Source organism: Danio rerio, chromosome 4 (genome assembly GCF_049306965.1).
Source record: "Danio rerio strain Tuebingen ecotype United States chromosome 4, GRCz12tu, whole genome shotgun sequence".
Lineage (NCBI taxonomy): Eukaryota > Metazoa > Chordata > Actinopteri > Cypriniformes > Danionidae > Danio > Danio rerio.
Genome location: NC_133179.1, coordinates 59,843,335 through 59,868,254, shown reverse-complemented (window position 1 = coordinate 59,868,254; position 24,920 = coordinate 59,843,335). Strand labels below are relative to the sequence as shown.

The 24,920-nt window shown below is 37.8% G+C and overlaps 2 protein-coding genes across 2 annotated transcripts in view; one reads left to right on the top strand and one right to left on the bottom strand.

The window, feature by feature from the left end:
* LOC137491106 (uncharacterized) overlaps positions 1-24,920 on the top strand; it is a 1,257,671-nt gene that overhangs the window by 346,464 nt on the left and 886,287 nt on the right. The gene's annotated exons all lie outside the window — the stretch shown is intronic.
* Positions 1,158-24,275, bottom strand: LOC141381816 (uncharacterized). The gene is made up of 3 exons (XM_073948731.1): positions 24,221-24,275; positions 23,630-23,777; positions 1,158-9,766 (listed from the first exon to the last, which is right to left on the bottom strand). Exons 2-3 carry the CDS (start codon positions 23,712-23,714, stop codon positions 8,730-8,732), a joined length of 1,122 nt encoding a protein of 373 aa, XP_073804832.1. The 5' UTR covers positions 23,715-23,777; positions 24,221-24,275; the 3' UTR covers positions 1,158-8,729.

The following is a 24,920-nucleotide window of genomic DNA, read 5'->3' as shown; positions in this document are numbered from 1 at the left end:
GCTGAATGAGTGAGCCTTACAAACCATTCACCTTTACTTCCAGAGAATTGTATTTTCTCTTGTCTTTTGCTCTTTTTTTTCTCATAAGTTTTCTTTACGCAACAGTGAGAGTGTGAGTAGGCTACTCCATATTCTCTCCTCTCTCTCTGGATTTCGTACAACACGTGGAATTACAGCCTGGTAAGTATGCTGAAGCTGCACATAACCCTCCCTCGCACCCATCTATATGTTGTTTTTATGTTGTTTTAACAATGTTCAGATTTTGTTCATTTGTTTGCACTTGTATATACTGGAAGTTGTTTATTTTCATTAGTGTAGTCATTATTTGATATTACTATTATATACAGTCTTCTATTGTGTCGTTGTTTCACATTCTTATTAAAAAGTTGCAGTAATGACCCAGTGTCACAAAGTTCTGTTTCAGTGGATTCATATGCTTTTTAAACTAAACAAAAGTGTAAACACAGACACAATGTTGGGATATAATTAATGATCATTTAAACTATTTATTCTATTTAAAAACATGCAATCCTTGAAGAGAAAATACACTTCATTATTTAAAACATATGAAGCTTTTTCAGATAAGTACAACACTGTTTCCCCTTCACCTGATAAAGTGATGTGATAGTTTAAATAAATATGAAAAGGAAAATGACAGGGAAAAACAACTTAATGATCAAATTACAAATTTTTCCGTCATTTTCCTTTTTCCATGTGATCAGCCGAGGACAAGAAAGAAGGAATCCACAAGTATCCACAATATCCTGGAAAAAACACTAAAATAACAGGCTCTGTATGAGAACTGCTCTTTGAGGAGAATAAGGCAATTAGCCTAATTAAAAAAGATAATTACAGTCAAATACAATAATAATTTATTTAAGCAAAAGAGAAAAAAGTCAATCTATTTTGGACAGAATTCATTGTAAAATGTCAGACATTATTTATAAAGACAGATTTTGATCTAACAGCAGCTAAACTACATGCTGAACGCTGTGTGTTTGGGTCAGGATGATGATGATACTGACCTTTTTTTCCTTTTTAAAAACAGTTTAAAACAAAACAAACAAAACAGCAATAAAAAAATCAAGCAAACAGACATTTTCAAAGGAACTTAGAAACAAAAAAGACTAACAAGTGTCAAAGGTCACAGAATACAATCGTATTTAAATTTGTATTTATTGTTGATAAAATATAACATTTTGTTTAGGGTTACGTGTCAAAGATAACAGGCTCCAAACATATATAAAAATAAAAGCATCACAATAAAATTAAAACAAGACTTATAATTAAATGTCAGTACTTCCATGTCATACACCTCTTTAAAAATATCATACCATTCGCCTACAGATGCAGGATCTTCCTTGATCTATTTCTTTTTAATGGCCTTTTTGCTAGTTGTTAGTAGTGTGTTAAGAAGATACACATCATTTTTGCCATTTCTGCAGAGTAAATTCCCAGGTACATAGTTTTAAAATTACATTCCAGATTCAATCCCATTATTGCATTTATCTCTTTATTTAAATCTTGCCAATAGGTGTGTATAATATTACTGTGTCAAAATATGTGGACATGATCTGCCGAAACATTTCCACATTTTCTCCAGCATTCACCATTTTTTTTATCTCTAGTTTGAAAGTATTTTATTTCAGGTATTATAAAGAACCTGATTACATCTCTCCAAATAAATTCCCTCCATGAAACTCAATTGTGATCATCTGTGTTTCCCAAATAGTTAATCATTCCTTATTTGTTATTATATTGGCTTCCCTTTCCCATTTCTGTTTGATATACATTGTTGAGTGTTTCTTTGTTAATGTCAGACAGGAATAATTTCTTGATACTAGTTTTTTATTAACCTTCTTTTTGTAAGCATCTATAAATACCTGCACTACTGTTGTTTTTATGTCTTCTGAATCTCTTATGTTTTTATTGAAGTAGTCTCTAACTTGAAGGTAACAGAAAAAGTTTTGTTTATATAAGTTATATATATATTGGAAATTTGTTAAAAACTTTCTAATTCATTATCAGTAGTGATGAGACAGAAGGATGTTATGTCTTGCAAACTCCATTGTTTAAATCTTAGATCTAGTTTTGCTGGTTTAAATTAAATATCATGTTCAACTCATCTTAATATCGTAGCTTGTCTTAATATGTTAGGTTTAATTGTTTGTACCAAATTTTCAAAGGTGTCTTTGTCAGGGAATTCAATTTATGCAATTCTGTATGTTGGAAATTTCTATCTCCTAATAATACTTGGAGAGGTCAGTGGATTTGTAATTGTTCAAATTCTTTCCACTTTGCACAGTATTTGTCGTTGCACCAACGAACTCTGTGTCTAAGCTGCGCTGCCTTATAATAATCATTTAATTAATCTATATCCTGAATATAATCCAAATTTTTCAAGAGAATACATCACCTTGGGTAAACTAAAGTCTGGGTATGTAAGAAACAGAAACACATCATCAGCGTATAAACAAATTCTATGTTCAGTATCTTTCTTAATTTTTCTTAATCTCTGATTAGTTGTGCCAATGGTTCAATAAATAAAGAAGGACTTAATGGGCATCCTTGTCAATATCCTCTTTCTGATATAATATGTTCTGAAATATCTCTGTTCATTTTAATTCTAGCTGTAGGATCCAAATCGTTGCAGAACTAAATATAAAAAAAATCCCAACTCATCGAATCGAATGCTTCTTCTGCGTCTAGGCTACTTAGAAGACTGCGAACCTTGTTATGAGCTATATAATCTATTATGTGAAGGGCTCGCCATATATTATCATATGTTTGTCTTTGTTTTAAAAAAACCTGTTTGATCAGTATCTATTAGGTCTGGAAAAATGTCCTCTAATCGTTTAGCTAATATAGATGCATCGAGTCTATAGTCAATAATTAGGACTGAAATAGGTCTATATGAATTACACTCTAGTGGATATTTTCCTTCTGGAATCACAGACATGATAGCTTCTCTCCAGGATCTAGGTGGGTTCGCCCTCACGTAAGGTATGACATCAACTATTCTTTAAATATTTTATACCATTTTGCAGAGAAGCCATATATGCCTGGTACTTTAGATGTTTTTATATAGTGTTGCTTATTTCTTCTATGGTTATTTTTTTGAGCTAGGGTTTTATTTTGTATTGATCCAATTGATGGTAAATCTAATGTGTGTAAAAATGCTTGTATGTTTGCAAGTTCAATATTATCTTTTGAGGTATATAATTCCTTACTAATTCCTTCCTCCAATTTATGACATATCTTTTTAGTTTTGGGATCTATGATTTTAAATATACTCCTCTCTGCCTGTTTCCTTATTTATCATGCCAGGAGCTTTTTTGCTTTTGGACCATTTTCATAAAATTTAAAAATGTAAGTTTTAATTTGTACTTGCTCAACGAATATTTTATTGAGTTCAGCTTTAACTTCTTTGATCTTATTAAAATATCTGGATCTTCTTTATTACCATATTTAGTCTCTAATTCTTTATTCAGATTATTCATGTAATTCAGTTTTTTTCCTCTTGATCCCCACATTATAAGTTTACCTTGCATAACAGCTTTAGCTGTGTCCCATATGATACTAGGTGACACCTCTCCATTATTACTGTTTTAAAATATTCTAATAGTTCTTTTTTTAACATGTTCTACACACATTAAATCATTCAAATGATTAGGGTTAAATCGCCAAATTGTCTTTTTGGGTTTATTGTCCAGGTAAACTGTTAAATATACTCCTGCATGGTCTGAGATGTCCCTTGTTCCTATTGTACAGTCTTTTATTTTATGTTGATCTGACCCAACCTTAAAAAATAATCAATTCTAGAATGAGACATGTGGGCGGAAGAAAAGAAAGTATGTTCTTTTTTAAGAGGGTATAGGTCTCTCTATACATCTATTAAGCCTAATTCTTTCATCAGATATCTTATTTGTCTAGTTTCTTGACTAATTTGCTTATTAGAAGATGAGTCCAATTTAGGATGAAGTTGTACATTCCAGTCTCCCCTACTGATCAACGTAACTGATGTCTCCTTGGCTATAACACTTACTATTTTTTTGAGAAATGCTTTGTCTTTTTCAGGTGGTCTATTTAAATCAACTAATGTAACTTTGTTTTGGTTGATAGTTCCTTTAATGAGGTTATATCGTCCTTCTTTATCAGTAATCTTGGAAATTAATTGTAAGCTGATTTTGTTTGAGATTAATGTCATTACTCCTCGTTTACGACCATTATTATATGAGGAAAAGAAAACCTTAAATCCTTTTTTTTTCTAATTTCTTATGTTCTGTATCAGAAAGATGCGTCTCTTGCCAGATTATCTGTTGCTTTTCTCTTCATTTTAGCCACGAGTTTCCTTCTTTTAATCGAATTTACTAACCCATTAATATTTAAAGTAATGACTCTATATTCCTGTTTTTGCATATACTATAAACAGATGTTATTGCGAAGATCACAGTGACCGGAATATGAAAAACACAAACATGAACATCTTGAACCACATAAACAACATAACGAAAAAGGTTTCCAAACCTTAAAGTCTTAAATAACTTCTTAATGTGAGGGGAAAGCTTTCCTTCTCTAAAGGGCCCCTTGTTGCTGTGCATATTGCACAAAAAATGTTAACAAATATATTCAGCGCCTATATCTGGCAATATTATATTCTTGCATTTCTGGTTAGGTTTTCAAGTTAAATATTTCTAATTATAGCAAGGGATTTTAAGTGTATAAATTGGAATCCCTTTATTTCTTCCTACCAGTATGTTACTCAATGACTCGAGTCTTGGTGGGCTTTAATCGTTCATCTTGTCGTTGGTCAGTTGGGTTAAATACCATTCCTCCTTTAAATGTTCATCATCGGTGAATCAGTCAAGAAGTTTTACCAGTCTCTCAGAGTTCTTTGTCAGGATCTGTCAGGTTTTACCCTTCTTTCAAACAGAGCTAGTGTTGTCCCTTTAAAATTCAAGTAGTTTTTTCCAGATCTTCACTTGATGTTTTTCCTTACTTTTCTTCAATGTCACTCCAAACTTTGTCAAGGTCTTTGTTTCACTTTCCAAGAGATTCCTTTTTCTTTCAGATCTCTTGATGCCTCCGTCATCGAATTGTACATGACCGGACCATGAAAGATTCTAAGTTTCGCTGTCGGTGGTGTTTGGAACTTAATCCCCTTTTTTTTCAGAATTTTTCTTATCGGAGCAAAAGCCGTCTTTTCTGTTGGATCTCAGGTGGGTAGTCTTGGTAAAAAAAATCCTTTTTTTGTTCCAGTGTAACACTTTTTTTCTCCATGCAAAGTGGAGGACAAGGTCCTTTGTTTTGTTTTTTTCCAGGAAGAATACACCACTGATCAAGTGGGGTGCGTCAGTGGGTGGTTTTGGTCTAAGTGCCCGGTGACACCGTTAAATTTTAAGGTCCAATTCATCAAGTAACAGCTCCGTTTTGATAATCGTTTCCACCAAGTCTTGGCTATTATTCACTTTGCTTCCTTCTGTGATTCCAAAAATCTAAATATTATTTCAACGGGAGTGTGTTTCTAGATCGTCTTGGTTACGTACGTAACCCACGTTTCCTAAATAGGGAACGGAGACGTGTGTCTGTATAAACTTTGGGAGTGCTTTAGACGACCAATCATTTCTGAAGATATTAAAACGGGCCAATAAAATGCTAATTGAATTGGCGGAGCTTAGCTCCACAGCTGGGTTGAGCCTGCCTCCTCCGAAGGCAGCGCTTGCAGGTTCACCACCTGATCTCTAAATGGGGTGGTCGGGCCGGGGTCTTATGACAGCGTGAGAGTAACCGGGCCCGAATTCAAGGCACGATTCGCTGACCGAAAATGCCTCCAGATCCCCAAATCTCTTGAATGACGCCAATGCGATCACCAGAGCTGTTTTTAATGACTGAATTTTAAGAGATACTGACTCGAGTAGCTCGAACGGATCTCACTGCAGACCCGCTAGGACTAGAGAAGGCAGAGAGGGGGGCGTGATGGATCTAATCGGATGATTAGATCATGCTTCCAGAGCGTGTTGCCATCTTCCGCGTTATGATGAGCGGAGATCGCAGCCACGTGGAGGGTGACAGCCTATGCTCCATCTTATCCTGAAGGAAGGATAACACAATGCTAATCTGGCAAGTTCGAGGGTCTTCTCGGCGAGAAGCGCACCACTCAGAGAATAGACTCCACTTCAGGGCGTAGGCATGCCTCGTAGAGGGTGCTCTAGCCTGAGTGATGGTGTTAAGTACCGAGGGCAGTAAGTCACCTAAGTCTTTCTCGCCCTGTCTATGGACCACACGTGGAGGTTCCAGAGATCTGGGCATGGAAGCCAGATGTTGCCCCGTCCCTGAGAGAGGAGGTCCTCCCTTAGGGGAATGCGCCAAGGAGGGGTCGCCGCAAGGAGTGTGAGCTCCGAAACCCAGGTCCGGTTGGGCCAGAGGGGCGCAACAATCAAGACCTGCTTTTCATCCTCCCTGACTTTGCACAAAGTTTGTGCGATTAGGCTCACTGGGGAAAAGGCATATTTGCGAATGCCCGATGGCCAGCTGTAAGCCAATGCATCCGTGCCGAGGGGGGCCTCGGTCAGGGAATTAAACGGCTGGCTTTGTGCGTTCTCGGTGGAGGCAAACAGATTGATCTGGGCTTCCCCAAAGCATGCCCATATCAGCTGGACGGAATCGGGGTGGAGTCTCCACTCTCCCCGGGACACTAGCTGCCATGAGAGCGCATCGGCTGCACGGTTGAGCTTGTCCGGAATTTGGATGGCACGCAATGATTTCAGCCGCGTGTGACTCCAAAGGAGCAGACGGCGAGCGAGCTGAGACATGCTGCGGGAGCGTATACCCCCCATACAGTTGATATAAACCCCGTCGCCATCGCGAGACGAGGCTAGAAAGAGCCTATTGTCACGATAGCAGAGTATGCGGATGCTCGCAAGGCACAGTGGCGCCAGGGCACCCTCCGCGAGCTTGGTGAAAACCCACGAAGACAGAGAGCCCGAAGGGGAGGACTTTGTATTGCTACGGTTGTCCTTTGAACATGAACCGGAGAAAGGGGCAGTGGCGTGGAAGAATGGAGGCGAGAAAATATGTGTCCTTCAGGGCTAACATGTCCAATTCCAGATCAGTAAACATACTGACAACCCTGAAGGGTGGCAGGAGGTCCGGATCTTCCTCGGAGCATGTCAACCCACCCTCCGATGCAGCGATGGACGTCATGCCCCCAGTGACATCTAATGAAAGCACGCCCAGCTCGGAGGATGGACCAGCGCTCACACTCGAATCAGAAACAGAGCGCACTGGAGAGGAGCGAGGGGTCCGCGGGCCCGAATGTGACGGATTAGCCTCCACTGTAACCCTCAGGCCTGCCTAAGTGCTAAAGGCTTGGCGGGGAGCAGCAGGGGTGACTTACCCTAATAAAAAATTAGTGCAACAGTCAAGCCGTCGCTATGCGGGCAAGAACTGTCCGCGAGCACTGCATCAACATGTTGGACCCCCAAGCATGTGACGCAATACTCGTGCCTGTCACCCGGGGCGAGGAAACCACCGCATCCAGAAACGCACGGTCGAAATGACATCTTTAAAAAGACGTGCTGTACGACCGTGTGCTCTCATAGGGAATAATGCTCTTTCAGTAAACTGCTTTCAGATCACCAGAGAAACGCCAAGGGGACGGGAAACCCAGCTTGACCACCGCTAACACGTCTTCTCACACACTGGTTAAGGTAAGGCTTACTTCAAGTTGGAAGTCAGCTCAGCAGAAGGGTTCTTCAGTCTCAGATCGGGTCTGAAGGAACAATTCGGATGAGCTAACTCGCACAGCTGACTGATATAGCCCTAATTGGCTCATCAGTTTCAGCTGTGGAGCTAAGCTCTGCCAATTCAATTGGCATTTCATTGGGCCGTTTTAATATCTTTAGAAATGATTGGTCGTCTAAAGCACTCCCAAAGTCTGTTTATACAGACACTCGTAAAAGTTTCCCTATGAAGAGGAACTCACAGTTTCTTTTTTAAATTTTCATGAATTTGGATGGTTTGATCGAGCATTTCTTTTATCTCAGCAACGTTCTCCAATTCTCCAACTCGCTGATCCGCTTTGTTGACCTTATCTGCTATTGCGTTTAGGTCTGTGAAAAGGCCATCCAGTTTTTAATTGACTTCTTGTTTAAAGTTATTGAGTTCCATTTTCACATCTTTTGCAAGATAATCTTGGAAGGCCGTTAAGTCAGATTTAATATCCATTTAGAAAACTTTGATGTCTGAATGTATTGCTGCAATGCAAGCTGACAGGCTATCAGCTACCCCGTCCGTCTCGGATTTTTCATCTGTTGATTTCTCATTTTTTTCCAAGTTTCAATGGTTATTTTGTCCAAGCCTTTTAGTTTTTGTCCCCCTCCGTGTTATTTAAATATGGTTTAGGTTATCATATATGATGTAAAAAGGAGGATTAATACCAGTGTGTATGGGAACGCTCTTTCTATGCTGCTACATGTGTTGACGCCATACTGGAAACCATCCCATGTGTTTCTTAAGCTGCCCCCAAAGAGTGAAACTCTACACACTGATCATGTCTACAGTTTCTCTCCAGTGTGAATCCTCTCATGTGTTTTAAGGGTTCGTGAGTGAGTAAACCTCTTACTGCACTGTGAACACTGGTTTTGATATGGTTTTGCTCTAGTGTGAATCCCCTGGTGCCGTTTTAATTCTGCAGCAGTAATAAAAGTCTTCTCACACTCCAAGCACATCTACTCTCTCACACCAGTGTGGATCTTCATGTGTTTATTAAGGTTTGATGATTTGCTGAAACTCGTCCCACACTGAGTGCATGTGAATGGTCTCTCTCCAGTGTGGATCATCATGTGTTGATTAAGGTGTGATGATTGGCTGAAACTCTTGCCACACTGAGTGCAAGTGAATGGTTTCTCTCCAGTGTGGATCCTCATGTGTAGATTAAGGGTAGATGACTGGCTGAAACTCTTCCCACACGGAGTGCATGTGAATGGTCTCACTCCTGTGTGGATCCTCATGTGTTTATTAAGGTATGATGATTGGCTGAAACTATTCCCACACTGAGTGCATGTGAATGGTTTCTCTCCAGTGTGAATCCTCATGTGTTGATTAAGGTATGATGATTGGCTGAAACTCTTCCCACACTGAGTGCATGCGAATGGTTTCTCTCCAGTGTGAATCCTCATGTGTTTATTAAGGTGTGGTGAGTGGTTGAAACTCTTCCCACACTGAGTGCATACGAATGGTTTCTCTCCAGTGTGGATCATCATGTGCTTATTAAGGTATGATGATTGGCTGAAACTCTTCCCACACTGAGTGCATGTGAATGGTTTCTCTCCAGTGTGGTTCATCGTGTGAATTCTAAGTTTGCGTTTGCTTGTCAAACTCTTCCCACACTGAGTGCATGTGAATGGTTTCTTTCCAGTGTGGATCGTCATGTGTTGATTAAGTTGTGATGATTTGCTGAAACTCTTTCCACACTGTGTGCATGTGAATGGTTTCTCTCCAGTGTGGATCATCATGTGTTCATTAAGGGATGATGAGTGTCTGAAACTCTTCCCACACTGAGTGCATGTGAATGGTTTCTCTCCAGTGTGGATCCTCATGTGAATCTTAAGTTTGCTTTTGCTTGCCAAACTCTTTCCACACTGAGTGCAGGTAAAACAACTCTTGTCTCTCACTTTTAAAATGCCATCAGTCTCTAAATGATTTCTGTCCTCAATTTTGAGATGATGTTCCTCCTCTTTGATCTCCTCATAGTCTTTAATTAGGTCTGAAATAAAAAAGTTAGGTTTTTAGTAAATCATTAAAACTCTCATCAAAAGCTGAAGTAAAAAGGCACTAGTACATTGGCTACACAAACCTTAATTTTGATGCACAGTAAATGTAAAAACATAGCAGATCATATTTAGATTGATCTTGTCATATCAACCTCCTGGTGTCCATTACACACATACACATTTAAGCGGATTCTTATTTGATTGATCCCAGAACATTTTTGAGACATCAATTTAAAAGCTGTACAGGGACAGTTATTATATTTGTGTATATGCATAATCACAACAAAACAACAAGTTTTTACAAAACTTGTAAAGCAGATGGGGAATGCTTTTTCATTCTGTGCCTGACTGGAAAACCTTTCAGAAAAAAAAAACAGCTAAATCTCTGTGAGTATTTGCCTCATAGACATGAGACAAATCTGCATAATACCTGCATAAAACCTTAAATCTGCACCTTTAAATGACAAATGTTCTAAGGGTTAGTAATCTGCAGTGCAGAATTCTAACACCTAATGGTTTCAGATCAACAAACAAATGTAAATATTAGCCAAAGATAACACAATTAAACACATTGTGCAGTTTTTAAATGAAAAGTTTTTATTCTTAAAAGGATAACAAAATACTGAACTACATAGCCTTGTGTGAAAATGTTTTTCCCCATTAAAACACAACTTCACACTAACTTCAAGTTCTCTAGCCACACCCAGACCTGATTACTACCAAACATGTTCGCAATCAAGAAATCACCAAAATAGACCTGTCTGACAAAGTGAAGTAGACCAAAAGTGCCTCAAAAGCTAGACATTATGTCAAAAATTAAAGACTTTTAAACACAAATAAGAAAGAAAATACTTGCGTCACGAGTAAAATAAAAAGAGTGAACTCAAATGCAGAAAAACAAGTCTTCATTGAGGAGTGAGTCCTGGAAAAAGCGAAAGTTAAAGTAAACACCCGGTCGGGTGAGCGTGAAGTGGATTTTATACTCTTTAAAGTGTGAAGTTAATATATATATTCAATGTGTATGTATATAATCTGCTTGTAGACTTGCATACTATTAGAAGAATTACCATATCACAAGAACTGGATAAGTTATATAGTTACCAGGTTTGGGTCAGGGATTAATCTAGGTGGAAATTGAGGTCAGGGGTTAACCTAGGTGGAATTTGTGTGATATATGTAGAAATAAGGGAAAAACAGATGACAGAGGTGGAATTTGGAGCCAAGGGTTAAACTAGGAGGGATCTTGTCTGACATATGTACAACAAAGGCAAAAACAGAGTATTTAAGGACGGCAGAAGATGAGTGACACAGAATTTTTCAGACAGAGATGCTACTGGGGGTCTCCTGAAAGTTCTCCTTTGTTGTCGACAATAAAGTATATTCTTCTGATATTCATAACCTCCAGACTGAGTTTGATTGAGTAAGAGAAAAACCAAGAAAACCACTACAAGCGCTAAGGAAATGCCGTGGGAAAAAACAACCAGACACTCGCTCACTAGCAGTCCTGGACACAAATACAGGGTGAGTAACAAAATATGTACACAAACAATCGATAACCTACTGACAAACATAAAGGGAAATGATGTGGTATAAACAGAAAAAAAGGGAAACGAGAGCTCAAGTGACTGCAAATAAAAGCAGATGACAAGAGATAATCTGTAACCCTGAACAGAAGGAAAGACCAAAAGCTTGAGGTACGGTGACAGTACCCCCTCCCTCAAAAACACCCCTTGGCATTCCCTTAAGACTCACTATGGACCTTTTTTTTTTTGCTCCTTCCTGAGCGTTTTATTTTAAAACACAACTAATTTTCCCTTAAATGAGCACAGTAACTAAAGTAGTCGAATGCTTCATTATAGATCTGTGCATTCTTACATTAACACCTCTATTATCAAACAAAACACAATGAGAGATTCATTTGCTGCTCTTCACTAAATAACTATAGTAACTTTAATCAATATGCAAATACAATCAAAAGTGAAGTAGATTTTATAGCTTGATTTAATTTCTGTACAGGCCATTGATTTTAATAGGCTAAACCTTTTATTGTCAATATTTTCTAATGTTTGCTCTGTATTCTATCATTTGAAGCTATTTGTTGGGAAGATTGTTTATTGTCATTGCTGTGAAGATTATAAGTTATTGTGTGATTAATGGATAATGAAATGAGAGTGACGGTTTAACTAATTGCACATTGTGATTGGCTGGAATAAAGGGGTGGAGTCGGAGAATTGTGTCACACACTGAGGAAGGCTTTGTGCCGAAACGTCTGTTTGTCTGTTATCACCGGTAAAATGTAAGAAAAAGTACAAATAAAAACAGTACGAAGCAATTGTGTGCGAATCATTACCTTCTTTTGAAGCTATTTGTTGTCCCATATTTTTTACATCCCAACATTGACAGATTAGTTATGGCTAAAAGTCAGCTAATGTTATGGAAGGGCATACCTCGATCATTACTTCCTCAAGCTAATGTGTAAATACTAGATCTATTCAGCAATAATGTTAATTGCATTGGCATATTTATCTGATGTTTTCCCAGCTTGTAGTAGTCGATCAAAAAGCTATTTAGTTTCTTATGACTAGAATTATAATTTACTGCGATGTCATGGGGCGCCACCTGAAATCTTGCCTAGGGTGCCAAATTGGTTAGGGCCGGGCCTGGTGTGAGTGCACCCTCAACCAGTCTGGGAGGCAGAGAAGCAGAGGTTATGGGCTGCAGGGGGGAGAGAGGAATGGGTTTGATCTTAGACACCTAAAAAAAAAAACGGATGGATGTTTTTAAACTGAGAGGAATGTCTTTGGAAGACAACCAGACTTTCTGACCACAAATGTATAGCGGGGGCAGATGTTTCATTCCTATTGCCTGTCCTTTTCTGGTGATCCTCCATGTCAAAAGGCATCTCTGAATGAACAAATGCATGAGGAAACAATGGCATCTGGTTGTTAGGAAGAGAGTACGCTTATTTCACACTGCCACCCTTTTAAAGAACGAAAGCGAGTTCGTTTGAACGAAATTCAGTTCAGTTTAATTTAAACAATTAAAAGCAGATTAGGCATCAAACTTAATTACAATCTCTTTAACAGTTATACGCTTAAGTGTCTTAATAGGATTTAGTTCATGGCACCAGGTAAACTCTGTGGGGACGATTCCTTGCTTCAGTCTATGTAACTGAGTGAGCGATAAAACACCATCACACCCTCGTGTTGTCTGTAATAGTGTTGTCCCGGTACTGAAGTTTTAAAAACGTCCATTTCCAGCTAACATATAGGTGCCACCGAGCGTGTTCTTAAACGGTGCTGATTTGCCATAGTGTTGACTGGTGCCCACCAGAAATGATTGTGATTTAAGATATACAGCCAGGTACAAAATGTTCCTGTGTGGCTCCAGGCGATACTTCCGGGTTTCACCGGCCCTCCAGGACCGAGTTTGGACATGCCTGCTCTAGGGGAACGAGACAGGGCTGCCCTCTATTCCCTGTGCTCTTTGACATTGCCATCAAACCTCTTGCAACCATATTAATGAACTCCGATGGCTTGCAAGGAATTTTTAGAGAGGGAAAAGAACATAAGGTCCTCCTATATGCGAATGATCTTCTTCTTAAACACTAAAACCTGAACCACACTGTTCCAGTTACTATGACCATTTATGTGAAGCTGCTTTGACACAATCTACATTGTAAAAGCGCTATACAAATAAAGCTGAATTGAATTGAATTCTTTTTCTGTTAAATCCAGATACATGTATTCCAAAAGCTCTTACAATAATTTCAGAATTTGGAAATGTTTCTGGATACAAAGTCAATCTAGCAAAGAGTCTCCTTTTCCCTATCAATGATAGAGCACAGCAAATGTCCTTCCAATCCTTTCCATTTTCAGTAAGTCCTGATAAATTTGTATATTTGGGTGTGAGAGTGTGACATGCAAATATAAGGATTTGTTCAATAATAATTTTAAAACAACTTTAGACAAATCCAAATGAGACGACGCGGTGGTCAATCCTTTATTTTTGGTTGGGAAGATCAACTCTATTAAAATGGCAATACTACCAAGATTTCTGTTTCTATTTCAGACCGTGCCTGTTTTTATTCCCAAGTCATTTTTTATTTAAATAATTGTATTTCTACTCGTATAAGAAAGGAATTCTTGAAAAGAAAAAAGAAAGAGGGTGGATTGGCAATGCCAAATTTCTTATACTATTATTGGGTGGCCAATTTACACAAACTGATATTCTGGTTTTCCAACATCTGTAATGATGAGGCCCACTTTGGTTACTGATGGAAAAGCACACATCAAATCCAGTGTTTTTACTCTCACTACTTTGTGGTACGATTCCAGTGAGTAAACAATATTCTATAAATAATCCAGTAATTAATGGATCACTCAAAATATGGTCACAATTCAGACCTCACTTTAATAAATAACAAGCATTGCCTTCTGCTCCCATTTAGTTAAATCAGTTATTCCCTCCTTCTTTTTTAGATTCAGCATTCCAATAATGGTCTAGGAAGGGAGTTAACTGTGTTAAGGACCTGTTTAAAGATGGCATATTAATCTCATTTCAACAGTTAAGAACAGACATTGAGATTCCCCAGTCAAATATTTTAGGTACCTTCAGGTCTGTAGTTTTATTAAAAAACACGTCTCTCCTTCACTAAACCAACCAGAAGCATGCTGGATAGATGAATTGGTAAATATGGACCCATATTAAAGGGCTGTTATGTCCATGTTATATGAAGTGATCCAAAGAACTGCCTCCCCTTGCCTAAATTGTATAAAGCAAAAATGGGAAGATGAATTGGGACTAGAAATATCAGATACAGCCTGGCAATATGCCATAGAACTGGTACACTCATCTTCTGTATGTATTAGACATGGTCTTTTTCAGTTTAAGGTGCTTCATAGGCTTCATATCTAGGCGCAAGCTTGCAAAAATGTATCCAGGGAGAACGATTTGGATTTATACCTTCCAATCCATCTCAGAATAAATCAACGTTTATCCTTTCCTCATCATCTTGTTTCTCATTATTTTTGTTAAATGTAATTATTTGAATGAGTATTTAACTTTGAAATGATTTTAACTAAGGAATAAGTTAAACACTGCTTAATATAATAATGTTCAGTGCATTTGCCTGTCTCTTTATAACTATTTTCAGAAACCACCAAACTAGGTCAGAGGTCACGGAGACCTTGATTGGAACTGAGGCTGGAAGCAACTGTTTCTATTGTTATTTCTATGAGTTAATACTATCTAAAATGTCTAAGAGTGATTTTGCTATTTTTATGGTTAATTATTTTAAAGTGATTCCACTTTTTATGTAGATAGACACTGTGTGTAGTGAGGGTGTTGTAGCAGACTGTTGATGGAAACAGTCTTGAACCAGTTTGATAACAGCTGAACGTACAAGAAATACTCCTTGAGTTTCCACCCTAGATGGTCTCAAAATTGTGCCCCTGGTTTAGCATTTCACAGGTCTGGAGTCAGCTCTAAAACAGTCTAGAGGATGTCTGACGTTTATGTTTAACATACGGTTCAGAATTGTACGCACAAACCCCATGTGGAAATGTTCCTAGTTTATCTGTGTTTTAACCAATCAGGTTAGAACACCTGTATGTATGACACAGTTAATGACGTTATTTGAGAGTATAATTGTTATTGATTGGTGATTGTAAGCAGAGCGGCCTAGGAACTCATTGCGAGTGTTGAAGCTGGCTTCTTCTGATGATACTGCAAACTATCTTCAGTAAACTTAATATTTTTTATTTAAATCTTTAACTCCGGCTCTTCTTAATCTGACAGACTGCTCATTCTTTGGGTCAAACTGTGTACCATCCCTACAAGGGTTGGATTCATCTTTCCCCAGATGTGGTTTGGAGCCAGCAGATCTGATGTTCTGGGGATGCCCTAGATTACATACATTTTGGGCCAATATTCTAGGATCCTTTTCATCTATATGTAATAAAGATATGGATCCTTATCCTTTGACCTCAATTTTGGTACAGTGCCAGAAGAAATGTACCTGTCAGCTAATCACGTAGAAATCATTGTCTTTATTGACCAGACCCCTGATTTTTCTCAGGTGGAAAAAAACAAACCTGCCATCCCACAGACATTAGATATTAGAAGTGTTATCACATCTTAAACTCGAGCACCTTGAGTACACCATCCGAGGCTCTACAAAAAAGTTTTATGAGGTTTGGCAGCCTTTCCTATCCTACATTGAACGCTCAGGGGTTATTATATCCTAAGTGAGAGTTTATCCCTAATTTCCTATTTTGTTTTATCTATTTTTATAAAAAATTTTCTCTTTCTCCGTTTTTCTTTACGGGGTGTGAGTATGTCTGTAGCTCTGTACCATGTTAATTTTTTGTTCAATTCGTATGTTGTGGAAAAATTGAAGACTTTCGAAAAATCTATAAAAATATTTGAATAATAAGAACGTAAGCAGAACTAAGTAGATTTTAGAATGAGTAATGATCCCATTAATCTGGTGACAGTACATGTTTCTGTCGAAGGTCTGTAAATTTAAGCTAATTATTCATTAATGAAAGACAAGCCATTGTCATACGTGACTTTGTTTGTGTGACTGAAATGTAGGCAATAGCTGTTTCCATCCAAAAATGTGAATTAAATTTATTTGCACAACTGGAATAAATTGCATAAAAAATATGCAAATAAATCAGTGTTTCCAGACGACGAGGTGGCACAGTAGGTAGTGCTGTCGACTCACAGCAAGAAGGTTGCTTGTTCGAGCCTCAGCTGGGTCAGTTGGCATGTCTGTGTGGAGTTTGCATGTTTTCCTGTGCTTGCGTGGGTTTCCTCCAGGCGCTCTGGTTTCCCCCACAAGATCAAAGACATGCTGTATAGGTAAATTAGGTAAGCTAAATAGTCCATAGTGTATGTGTGTGGATGTTTCCCAGTGATGGGCTGCGGCTGGAAGGGCATCCGCTGCATAAAACGTGCTGGATAAGTTAGCGGTTCATTCTGCTGTGGCAACCCCAAATTAATAAAGGGACTAAGCTGGAAAAAAAATGAATGAATCAGCGTTTCCAGCTTCCTGATTAACTGGTGCCAACTATCAAGAGTAAAAACAGAATTTACTGCGGTAGAAGCTACATGAATCTTTTCTTCATTTAATAAATGACTTCCTGCAGATTTCAGTTGCTACCCATATCAAACACACCTGAGCCAATTAATTAGGACCTGAACATCACTTGGTAATTACAGGTAGGTGTGTTTGATATAAGTTGCAACTAAAATCTGCAGGAAGGTGGCTCTCCAGGAACAGGGTTGGCCACCCCTGTCTTATAACAAATCGTTTTTAATGCTCAAACTAGAATTACCACAGTAAATGACTCTTTCTCAAATTTGACAAACCTGCCATTTTGAAACAGAAAACCCAGAGTTTCTCTCATTTCAGGGTTTAAAATACTTTGCACTTAACCTCCTGTTTTGAAACAGGGCCCTGATCACATGTGATATTGTTTTAGAACTTCAGTTGCCTATTGGAGAAATGACCAGGTATAATAAACAGCAGAAAACGGTCACACTATTTGCTCTACAAACAAGTGTGTTCATGACTATACATACAAAGAAAAATGATTAAATTAGAAAATATGACTTTGCAACATCAAGCAGCATTAGACATGTGCCAGTATAAGATTCTGATGGTATGAAAACCTTGAATAAAAATATCACGGTTTCACAGTACTGTGATTACTGCTCTAAAATATATTCTTTTAAATGTCTGGGTAAAAAAAAAAAATTGTTCCCCTTTGAACATAATATTTTCAAGAGTTCACACTTAGCCAATGATCTATCAAAGCTTGTTTGGCATGCTGTCCCGGGAGAGAGCCCCGAGCTCAAGGGATCCTCGAGCCCGGGGCTACCCCCCCGTTCGCAGAGCTGGAGGGGAGCCTGAGCTCGGTGGATCTCAGAACTCCCCGACTGCAATAGCTAAGGGAACATCTGAGGAGGGGCTAAAGTGTGCATGGTTCTTAAGCGTGATGTATGTCTTTAGATGGTGGGAGGAAACCGGAGAGCCCGGGGAAAACCCACGCGAACACGGGGAGAACATACGAACTCCTCACAGAAACTCCCACCGGCTAGGCGAACTAGGCCAGTGGTGTTCTTGCTGTGAGGCTCTCAGTGCTAACCACTGGGCCACCGTGCCGCCCAATCAAATGTCAAGGAGGAGAATAGGGGAGGAAGGGGGGTTTCTTCCAAACGAAGATAATGTGGACTGAAAACTGTGGTTCTTTATAGTAGCTTAAGGCTCATATGATTGGAAGATAATGATTAGCTAATACGAGACCGACCGTGATAAATCATAAGCACGTGATCCTCTCGAAATTAGTTTATAAACAAACTTCACTTTTCATATGAGAAACTTTTAAATATTTTGGAGCTGTAAACATGTCAGGCTGAATAATTCTAAAGAATCATTGACTTCTGCTGTCTTTATTAGTTTCAAAAACACAGATTTCTAAAACGGAATTTTTAGATAGAAAAGGCATCTTTGGATATCTTTTCTGCTGGAGATACTGTTGTCCTAAAAAACATAAAACTAAATGCAAAAAAAAAAAAAAAACTTGCATATACATAGGAATGGTACAGCAGAAAATATTGGTGTTTTTTTTAAACCTCAACCTTTTTCAAACCACGGTATACCTTGTAAACTGTTATCGTCCAATGCCTAAGCAGCTGTTTTTAGGATCTAAATACTTATTTTTTAAAAAGCAAAAAGATTTCAATCGCGGTACCTGCTGGTACATGAAGAAATTTGTCAATACTGACGAACTTTACTCTCAAATGTTTGCATATCATCAGCATGCTCAGGGCCGGAGTGGGACTCCTTTTCAGCCCTGGAGTTTCAAGCCTCAGACCGGCCCACCTCAGTTCAAGACTGACTATATTAAAATAAGGTAATTGCCAAATCAGTTTACATTTACATTTAGTCATTTAGCAGACGCTTTTATCCAACGCGACTTACAAATGAGGACAAGGAAGCAATTTACACAACTAAGAGCAACAATGAATAAGTGCTATAGGCAAGTTTCAGGTCTGTAAAGTCTAAGAAGGGAAGTATTAGTAGTATTAGTATTTTTTTTTTTTTTTGGTACAGTTAGTGTGATATTCAGAGAGGCAATTGCAGATTAGGAAGTGAAGTGGAGACTAAATAGTTGAGTTTTTAGTCGTTTCTTAAAAGTAGCGAGTGACTCTGCTGTTCTGATGCAGTTAGGGAGTTCATTCCACCAACTGGGCAGATTGAGCGTGAGCGTTCGCGAAAGTGATTTCCTCCCTCTTTGGGATGGAACCACGAGGCGACGTTCATTCACAGAACGCAAGTTTCTGGAGGGCACATAGATCTGCAGAAGTGAGAGCAGATAAGAAGGAGCAAGGCCAGAAGTCACTTTGTAGGCAAACATCAGAGCTTTGAATTTGATGCGAGCAGCAACTGGCAGCCAGTGCAAACGGACTAGCAGCAGTAAAACCCTAACAGTATTACATGTCTTAACAATAAACATTTTAAAAATTTATTTCTCAGACGAGGACCAAACCCGGGTCGGAGGCGTTGTAACCTAATGTGCTAACCACTGGACCACAACGACTATACACTGAAAGGTAACTCATCTGAGTTATATCATCATTAACCTGCAGGCTGCGTCTGGCCCACGAGGCTGCGAGAAAATAGATAAAAAGAGCAGAGCTGCGGTAAAAAAATGAATAAGAAGACTGTGGTCAAGTAAATAAATTAATTAATTTAAAAAGTGTGACTGCTGATGTAACAGGTATGAAAATTATTATTCGCTTTAAGTATAGAATTACACAAAATATGTATTTTATCTAATGTGTTAGTAAGTGTACCTGAGGTGTTTGTTAGTGTGTGTCTTTTCCTTTAAATTTCTAAGGGAGCTCACGCTGTTTAATTTCCTGTTTTGCGCCCGCCTCTTCCCTTTTTGCACTGACTATGCATGGGAGAGGTGGTTGTCTGCTAAGCTCCAATTAATCTTTAATCATCTTTACTTTATAAATAACTTTTAAAGCTAGTTTTCATGTTTAAATAATATTTATACCTTTATTTTTCACATATATTTCATTATTTTTGTGTTATCACTTAAATTGAGGTTTTGATTAACTTTAGCCTAACTGAAGCATGTGAATGCTAAATGCATTGCACTTTACTTTTAATAGAAAAGCTGTAAGGGCGAAGACACACTGTAAAAGCTGTGCTTTCTGGTTTATTCTCAGGTATGTTTTGTCACTTTGTTAATATTGTTTGGAGTTTTGTTCTATTTCTCGCTCCATCTCTCCCCTTTCTGCACTGACTGCGCATGGGAGAGAAAAGCTGTAAGGGCGAAGACACACTGTAAAAGCTGTGCTTTTTGATTTATTCTCAGTGAGTAAAGAGCCGTCACAACTGCAGATCTCCAACTGGTTATTCCTTAATAAAACAAATGTGGCAGGAGAGGTAATTAGTTGCCTAGTGTCATTAATTTACAGGTCCTTTTCTCTGTCCTATCACAATACGGCATACGGGCTATAAAAGGAGGGAAGCATTTGCTACCTGGGATGCGTCACTTGATTAGTTGCGGCGCCGTGAACGCGCTTCATCACTTCCCACACCTGTTGAGGGCGGTGAGGGGTTTTGATCGGGCTGGAAGTTGCTTCGCCTGAATTGTTTGGCTGCAATCGCCAACGCTAGAACGCATGTAAGGACTGGAAAAGGTTAGCAAGCGTCTGTCTCATGTTTTGGTTGTCGCGATCGTTTTGGAAATGCTGTGTCCGCTTTTCTCAGCTGCGAGAACCAGATGCAGGTGCGCGACTGTTTGTTGGCTGTGCCGGCTGTTGACTGAAATGTACGTGCTTTCTGCCTTTTGAGTGACTGATTGAACCCCGATTCCCTTCGGTGAGCAGTAGGTAGGTGTTTACATGTAGTTGCAAATGGCTTCTAGCAGATTTTGGACTTTATCATGACGATTGACTTATTTGTTTAGGCTGGGTGGCACTCCGCGAGGGGAGCTCCGTCGGGCGCACTGCGTCCGTGTGCGGCTACAGTGCTGTCCTGTTTCCCGTGTTTTTTTCATGTTTTCTTAAATTTTGGTCTTTCGTTTTGTTTTCCTAATTGTTTCTTTTTGAGTTCTGTTTTTGGTTACACAAGGATTGTTTAACTTATTTTTGTTGGTACATTTTATCTATCTTCGTTTGTTTGGGTTTAATTTTCTTTATAGGATAAATTTATATAGTGCGGCTGGATTTATTTGTTTATTTTTATTATTTTGACTTATTCATCCAGCATGTTTTGATTTTTCCTTACATTTTTGTGCTTTTTGTGTAAATCTTTACTGTTGTATTTACATTATTATTGTTTCATTTTTATTTTCTCTTTAATTAATTTGGTTTAAGATTTAATTGTTTCCTCCCTTTAAGGTGGAATTTAGTTGCTTTTCTTCGTTTTCATTTATCAACTATTACATTTTTTTTGTGTTTTGTTTATCTAATAATTTACTTGTGTAAACTGATTTATTTTTTTGTTTAATTGCAGGGCAGTGGTCCGACTTTTCGCCTGGTGACAGAGCCAGAGCTCCCTGGGGTGGGAGGCTAATTTTAGTGGACATTTTAGAATTTCTCACAGTGTGTAGTGATCACTGTGTGCTGGTTTGTGCGTGTGGGTGCTCTCTTATTTTTTACACAGTGGATTGTATTGGGTTTCACTTGCCTGAAGTATAGCCTGGCCACTTTCCCTAACGCTGGCGAGCTCTGGCCCTGGGGCACCTTCATAATATTACAAACTGTCATGTCAATGTCGTAATATTGGTTTTAATCCTGTTTTTTTTATTTTTGAGATTTGTAAATAAAGAAATCTATTTTTGTACCGTGCCAATATCTCTGACTGCAATTTGGTGGAACGAACTTGTGCGTGCCTTTTATATGGGTGGTGCGTGTATTTAAATTCTATGGGTGAAATTCCCAAGGTGGCGTAGTCGGGTAAATCATTAATATTGTCAGATTGGAGGTCTAGCTCCATCCGCCCACCTGCCACCCGTCACACAAAGAAAACACAACGCGAACCGGTTGCACTGAGAGCAACAGATTCTGGAGATAGGGACACCGGCCCTCGCGGCCAAAAAACAGACCGGCCCACAGGGAATTCTCCCGGTTCTCTCGATTAGCCAATCCGGGCCTGAGCATGCTGTTATCAATTTCTTAAGCAGCAAAAGTCATTTTTAGACTAGTTTGTTGGCCAGTTGTAGTCAGTGCAATGCTAAACGTTATTGTTCCATTATAATTTGTTCGTTTTGCCTCATGTCGTCCCACAACAACATCATATAGTTTAGAATACAGTACAATGTTTTATAACAATTCATTATTTTAGTTTCCTTTTTATTTAGCATATTTCAAATCAAGGTCATCCACGTTTTCTGACATACTTTAAATCAGGGTTTCTACAGGTGTCACCAAGTTAAATTTAAGACTTTTAAAGACATTTTTAAGACCATTATGAATGAAATTTTAGACTAAGGAATTTTTCAAATGCCCCAGATGAAAAAGATTTTTATTTGTTTTATATTAAAAAAATATTATAATATAAAATATTTAATAATACAATAATACATCAATAATAATAAAATATTTTAGATATTTCTTAGCAAAAGATCTTACATATTGTGTAAAAACCTTCTTTAAAATGAAAAACAAATGAACAAAAGTTTTGAAAATTATAATATACTAAATCCATGCACAACAATCTTTCCAGGTCAATGTCCTTAACAGTACTTACCATTATGATAGAGTTAAAATGTCCTTATTTTAATCAAAAAGTTGAAAGTTTTATTGAGATGGATTGTTGGCGATTTGTGTGGGTTTTGGCCAGATTGGGTAACAGAACATGAACAAAGGAAAATAAAGACTTGTTTAAAAAGATTTAAGACCTACAGCACAATATTTCAGTAAATTTAAGACTTTTTAAGGCCTGAATTTTTGATTTTGGAATTTACGACATTTTAAGACTCCGCGGAAACCCTGTTTAAACACAATAGCCCTGGTAATTAGTTATTATAATGTAATTCTAACTCAGATAATATCTGTGAGAACTAGTAACAACTACAAAAACATAACATGGTTTAAACCCATAAAGAAGTTGAGAAAAAAGGGAATTGTGATCATTGTGACATTTGCAAATGGAAAGTACTGAGCCAACACCATCAAAGTAATAGCAAATATCTTCTATGAGAATACTGTAGGTCAAACATCATCAGCTCAGTTAAACCTTTTTTAATATATTGTTTTTATTTATTTTAGCACCAGTGCTCAAGGATGCTTTACAAACAGAAAGAGAACAAGAACAGCAATAACCTTAAGAGGGTAGTTGTTGTGAATTCTTCGGCTTTAAATTTAGGACCTATGATTTGCGTGACGTTTACCTAAAGTACGTAAAAAACGTTGTGCAATGCCTACATTATAGATGCTTTTAGCGTAACTGCGTATTCACTAAAGTAAGCCGGCAGCACGTCAGTCAGACAGCGTGCGCTTGCTCGGAGACCGCATTATGTACAAGAGAAAGTAGTTGACAAAAAACTACCTCAAATACACTGACAAGTGTATATGGTCAAATCTTGTTTAATAAATGGTCAAACTGAATATGATGACTCCAACTCTCTGACAAGAGTACTGCAGCGGTTAATAACGATTCACTAGCATTCAGTGGGAAAATCCCCAATAGTAGTGAAAATAGGAGACTAATAATACATAAAATAATGACAAAAGACATGAGAACAAGTGACAAAAGAAACTCATTCCTGTCTTTCAATGAGTGAATCAAGTGACTGAGTTCGTGTTTGAGAATAAAAAACAACCTGCTTGTTCCTGCAGATCTTCCTGTTTGACTGTGAATGTTTCTTCAATCTTCACATCTTCACTCTCCTCTTTAATAAACGCCATCTTTATAACAGTGTGGAGATCAGTCGCTTCAGCAGGAGTTTTTCTCTGTTTGGACACTTTATCCTGTTTAAAATGAACAAAACAATTAAAATGTTGTTTAAAATAAATAAAACAATGAACAGAAACAAAATAACTTCTCTTCAACACTTGCTTCAACCGTTTCTTTATATGAGAGTCATTAACAAAAAGAAATCAGGTAAGTCCGAGCAAGAAACAATAGACACAAATGAGCTGTTTAAAACTAGTACTCCATAGCTTATATATAGTGATGTACACTTAGAATGGAATGACATTATGCTGTTTTATAAACTAAACCTTCATTAAACACTTACTACACACATTTCTGTTGCTTTTTTCAAACAATAGCCCTCATTACTGTAAAATAGTACTTCTTTGTATAAAGGGTAAAATAATATTGTCAACAGCAGGTACATAATTTAGCATCAGATGAAAATCCTGAAACTTTAATCAATCGCTTTATATTTATGTAAATGTTTTAAACAAACCTTTCTCCAGCTGAATGCAGCGCAGGAGCGGCGCAGCCTTATGACGTCACACGCCACGCCAAAATAAAAGTCTTTTCTTTCGTTTAGTTTTTTTTTTGCCACTTACTTTTGCAGTCATGACTTATTGATACATTTCTACCTCGTCTTCTACTTTACACTAGCTCTCTCTCTCTCTCTCTCTCTCTCTCTCTCTCACACACACACACACACACACAGATGTTCAGTATTTGAAGTTGATCAAAACCTTTAATCTAAACATTTTTAAGACAAAGTTTTTAGGGTCATTATCACTATAAAGTGTCTTTGAGACATCAAAATAAAAAAAATAAAGTTTAAGATTTTTATTTTAACCACAAAATTGTTGTATTATTTAGACATTTGACTGTAAGAAATAAATGTTGGTCAAGCTCCTGCACTTTTTACAAATAATCTACAAGCAGAAAAACAGTAAACAAACCTCAAATTGTGTCAACCCTGTCAAGGACAAATTTAAAGTAGTATATCTTCATTGCAGTGTGATTATTAAATTTGTATTTTCAGAAAGGTCATGTGTCCCTTTACCAATCCAACTTTATAGATTATAGAGAAAATCTATTTGTAATAATGAAATAATAGACAGTTGATTTCCCAGTAAAATATACAATTGTTGCACATTATTTTCAAAATAAAACCCAAGATCTAAAATATTTTTATCAAACTT